General features: G+C 37.8%; 1 protein-coding gene across 1 annotated transcript in view; it reads left to right on the top strand.

Annotated features, from left to right (window-relative positions):
* Positions 1 to 3518, top strand: part of LOC107058893 (putative receptor-like protein kinase At3g47110) — a 4392-nt gene extending 874 nt beyond the window's left edge. The window contains exons 2-5 of the mRNA XM_015305133.1: positions 2205 to 2639; positions 2797 to 3122; positions 3214 to 3311; positions 3506 to 3518. Coding sequence (XP_015160619.1) covers positions 2205 to 2639; positions 2797 to 3122; positions 3214 to 3311; positions 3506 to 3518 — 872 coding nt within the window. The remainder of the gene's footprint in view (positions 1 to 2204; positions 2640 to 2796; positions 3123 to 3213; positions 3312 to 3505) is intronic.
* The last annotated feature ends 2071 nt before the right edge of the window (positions 3519 to 5589 follow it).

Raw genomic sequence — 5589 nt, 5'->3', positions numbered from 1 at the left:
GAGTCCTCCGAAAGCAAGGAGGCTCACCACTGACTTTGGAGTGCTCAAATGGATCAACGGCGTGCTGTATGCTGATCTTGGGTACCTGCGTCTGCATCATAATAAGATGCAGGCCAACTGGCATCAGTACATGGAATGTACGAGTATGCGAGCTGGAAAGCTAAACCACAACTTAAGCTTGAAAGGAGTACAAGAGAACACTTACCTTGGCCCTGTACGACTCATGAATAATTGAACTCAACATATAATGCAATAAGACACATGCAATATATATAGCTGTAAAACAGTATAAACAACTTAGCTCGTAAATGATAAACAATAACAAACTCAACTTTACTTATATAAAAGTAATACAGCTTTTGTGGGAGATTCTTTAACCGACAACCACCACTATGAGCCCTAGTGATGATACAACGTTTTACCTCACGTTGCCCAAGGACCATCCTATACCTTGCCGTGATATAGGACCTTACTTTTGCTTAGTGGATCCACTAGCTAAATCTTACATGATCATCTAAAAAGAATGATACGTCAAGTCCCATGTTGGCACATGGTTCTTATGGAGATTTGAGTTAATATGAACTCGTGTCCCCAATTCGGTGCTCAATACTACTCCCAAAAATACTTTGGCTCATAAGTGTCTTTAAACACATCTTGCTTTAATTGAGATGATTACTCAAAACTTAGCCCAAAGGCTCTTTTAGAAAACATGGTTCCCCTCTTACTCAAATGTAAAAACATTTACGACCTTCTTTGGGAATACTTAGTTCCCTAATAGCTTTTGAGAAATGGACTCAACTTTATGCTCTTGACTTAACTTGAAACTCGATACTCTTCACTTGACTTGAAACTTGAGACTCTTTACTTAGCTTGAAACTCTATACTCTTTGCTTGACTTAAAACTTGAAACGAAGTTAAAACGTTCAACAACGACTCTTGAAAAGCTTTAAAGACTTGCTTAGACTTACTTCTTAGCTTTGCTTTACTTGACTCTAACTTCACTTTGACTTGATACTAACTTGCCTTAAATTGGATTATGGATTCAAGGTATATGACCACACATTTGTAGATGAGTTCTTAACATTTAAATGTACCTTGGAGTGTTGGAAACAACTAGGAAACATAGGTACAATACCAAGGAACATGCATGAAAGGGTGGGGAATGAAAGGGAAAGCTTGGCGTCCTTGGCGTTCTGCAAGGCGCGGAGCACCAGCCCTCAAATTTCAGAGGGCCAGCTGAGGCGCTCTGCAAGGCGCGGCGCCCCAAGGGGGAAAGTTTAGAGCCCCTTTTTGGGCGCGCTGGCAGGCGCAACGCGCCAGCCCCTTCCCCAGAAAGTTCGACTTTTTCTCCCTCATTTTCCAACTCTAAGCCTTCTAAACCTCAAGGGTTCCAACACCAAACACTTAGAACCATAAACCCCTCAACATACAATAGATTTCAACTAAAAAACACAACCGGAAACATGTCCCAAATCAACAAGGAACTTCAACAACATCAACAACACAACCCAACAACACAACCCAACAACTTCAACAGCATAATCAATCTTTTCTCGAAAATAAAATGAGTTTGGCATGTGGGGGAAAGGATCAACCCAACACTTGAACTCACATACCTAGTAGGAATCACCCCCGACGATATCCACGACAGAAACTTGCTTGATCTCCTCTTTCTCCTCTTCTTCTCTTCTTCTTCTCTTCTTCACTCAAAACCCTCACTCTCACTCTTTTAAAACGGGACAAACTGATATAAAAATCAGTCTAACACTTTAATATAACCAAAAGAATTGATTAGGGAAAAGACCAAAATGCCCTTAAAATTTCCGGACGGATTTCCCTGCCAACTGCCCAACTTCCAAAGGGCATAACTCACGCATACGAACTCGAAATCGAGCAAACTCGGTGGAGTTGGAAAGATCATTCCATGAAATTTTCAACCATAACTAGAACTACACCTAACTCATCTTTAGCTAGAAGTTATGATGGCTCAAAGTTGGCCAAAAACTCACCCTTTCCCATACTTAGCCAAATTTTCAAAATTCTTTCCAAAAATGAAAATTTCCAATTTTAAGCCTCTTCGTAGTCATTTCACATTGCCGGATGCTACATGTTCAAATATCTACAAGTGGGTTCCAATCCATTGAATGGCGTTCTGCGCAATTCTATTGGGAATCTTTCATCTACTATTCAAAACTTTAATATAGGATATGCACACATCAATGAACTCATCCCCACAAGTATAGGCAATATGAGCGGTCTTACAGCCATAGACATTGAAGGAAACAACTTGACAGGGAGTATTCCTTCTGAGATTGGTAAGCTTAAACAACTCCAAGGGCTGTATCTAGATAACAATAAATTGAAGGGACATATTCCAGAAGCGGTATGCAATTTGTCTGATTTGGTTCAATTATATCTGTATGGTAATGAGCTCTCTGGATTAATTCCAGAATGCTTAGGAAATCTTAGCATGCTTCAAGAGCTTTATTTGGGTTCTAATAAATTTTCATCAAAATTTCCATTGAGCCTTTGGAAAATGAGTGGTCTTCTCTATCTAGACGTGTCACAGAATTCAATAGAGGGAGAAGTTCCATCAGATATTGGAGGACTGAAAGCCATTGTAGAACTACATCTTTCCAGTAACCACTTTTCAGGAATGATACCAAGCACATTCGGGGAACTCCAAAACCTGCAGTATCTTGACCTATAGAACAATTCATTTTTTGGCCTAATTCCATTATCCTTTGCCAACTTGATAAACTTGGAATTCTTGAATGTCTTTAAATGCATTGTCAGGTAGTATTCCTGTATATTTGGAAAAACTCTCATACCTTCAAAGCATTAATGTTTCATTTAATGATTTAGAAGGTGTAATACCAAGTAGTGGTGTGTTTGCAAATACCACTCTGCAGTCATTTCTTGGGAACAAAGGTCTATGTGGAGTGCACATATTGGATATTCCTGCTTGTGCTGTCACTAATCCTGGAAAACAATCAAAGCTTAAGGAGGGTGTGCTAAAAATTGTTACTCCTGTGGTTATATCATCCTTTCTGATATTCTTGTTGGTTTCAATTTGGATAATGAAACGACAAAAGAAAGGGAAGTCCAAAGATGTGGAAAAGGTACCGGAGATCGGGGACTCATCAATTAGTTTCTTATCACGAGATTCAACGAGCAACAAATAATTTTGATGAATCCAATTTAATTGGTGAGGGAATCTCTGGTTCTGTGTACAAAGGCACATTGTTTGGTGGAACTGCAGTGGCCATTAAGGGTTCTGGGAATTTGGAAAATGAGAAAGTATGCAGGAGGTTTGATACCAAATGTGAAGTGATGAGAAATGTTAGACATAGAAATCTTGTTCCGGTGATTACTACTTGTTCTAGTGACTATATAAGAGCCTTTGTTCTGCGATATATGCCCAATGGGAGTCTTGAGAATTGGTTGTATAGAGAAGAGTCCCAGTTGAACCTCCTTCAAAGAGTCACTGTAATGCTTGATGCAGCTATGGCAGTTGAATATCTACATCATGGTCATGTCACTCCAATAGTTCATTACGCCATAAAGCCAAGCAACGCTCTTTTGGATGAAGATATAGTGGCTCATGTTGGTGATTTTGGAATCTCTAAGATTTTAGCTGTCAGCAAGTCCATGGCACATACAGAGACATTGGGCACTCTTGGATACATTGCACCAGGTATAAAAAATCTACTTTGATTGATTTTCTCTTATCATAATTAAGCCTCTCCAAGTTGTAGAAGTAAAAAGAGAACTATTGTTATATTTCAATTGTTATAGTTTCTGGCATGTACGTAACCTTGTCAGTTCACTTTTCATCTTTTTTACCAGCCTTAGTATTGCACAATATTTAAGTACACGGTACCATACCTAGGAAGTCTGGATAACTGCTCCAATATTTAAGTACACTGTACTAGTGATAGTTTGGCTGGACAATGATCACTCACACCTTGAGGAAGACTCTTCTCTGATCCTGCTTATCATTCCAAGTGTAAGGGATTCCAGAGCTGGGCATTTCTGTCAGGCTACATTCCTCTACACACTCCTGCATAGGTGACAGGATTTCCCCCTATTCTGTCGTCTTGCTTAAGCACATTGTTAAAGTCTCCCATGGAGCCTTACATCTGTCCTTAACTCCGCTAAGATGCCCCCATAGTTCTCTCCTTTCCTCCTTAGTATTATGTGCATACACATATGTAGCTATATTCTCCAATTGTAGTGGCTTAAACACTACTCTGCATGTACTTCGCCTTCTATCAAATGTACTTCATACAAATTCGGCTTCCATGTTACTATGACTCTTCCATTATAGTGATTTTGCAAGTTATTTAAGTATTCCCATCCTACTTCATAACTGTCTCCATTTTATTACTTATTAGTTTGGTCTCAGCAACCCAATTAAACCTACTTCATACTTATTACAGAGGAGTTTGACCTCCTCCTGTTTATTGAGGCCATTAAGACCTCTCACATTCCAACTTAAGCATGTTCACCATCAATTAGGAAGTTTGTGGTAATCATCCACACCCTTCACTGTACCCCCATATTCTCCTTGTCTGCATTAACCAAACTTTGAAACTTCCACCTCTTCTGCCCAAGTCTGTTTGCTACTACTAGCTGAGGCCTGAGTGTATTCCATCGACCCATTCTCTTAGTGTATTCTCCGTTGATTTCAGTTTGCTTTGTGTCTGCACTGGTGTTTTTACTACACCAGTTGACTTGGCCATTGCCTCTCCAAGTTGTAGAAGTAAAAATAGAATTATTGTTGTATTTCAATTGAGTAACTTTTCTTCAATCCTTTTCTAAGAATATGGCTCGGAAGGAATAGTGTCTGCTAGTGGTGATGTTTATAGCTACGGCATCATGTTGATGGAGGTTTTGACCAAAGAAGGCCAACAGATGACGAGATATACAATGAAAATCTTGACCTGAGGAAATGGATAATACAATCATTTTCAGGGAGTATGATGGACGTTGTGGATGCCAATATTTTTTCTGAGGAAGAACAAATCACTTGTAAAAGTGAAATGTGCATAACCTCTGTTGACACCCAATTTTGACCTTCCCCGATATAATTAATCATCACGCTTCTTCAATTTCCAACGATTTAAAATAATTAATTTTTTATAAAATTTCAAAAATAGTTTGCAAGTTATTTTAAGTAATTCTGTCAATTTTATAATTTTTAAATAATAAATATATTTTATAGTTATGTATACAATTAATATATTTAATGAATATTCGAAAAATCATCTCAAAAAGATTTTAATTTTAGTAAGTTTTCAATTAAATTAGTTTTAGTTTAAATTGTAGTTAATATTTTGGATTGTTAGTTTTTAAAGTTAATTATTTTATTTAGTTTAAAATTAAGAAGCTCATTAATTAATTTGTTCGTCTTATTTAGCTTTTGGCCAAATTTCACCAATTAATTTCCATTTGGCTCAAGTTTTAACCGCAATTGATTACATGTTAATTCTTTGTAGTTACAATTATAGCCATTTTATTATTTGTCTTCCACCCATTTGTAATGGGTCAATTCTTACCCCTTTCATAATTGTCATCAGTCCATTC

This window comes from Solanum tuberosum, unplaced genomic scaffold (genome assembly GCF_000226075.1).
Source record: "Solanum tuberosum cultivar DM 1-3 516 R44 unplaced genomic scaffold, SolTub_3.0 scf00687, whole genome shotgun sequence".
In the NCBI taxonomy this organism is placed as follows: Eukaryota; Viridiplantae; Streptophyta; class Magnoliopsida; order Solanales; family Solanaceae; genus Solanum; species Solanum tuberosum.
This window is presented reverse-complemented; position numbering and strand designations above follow the sequence as displayed.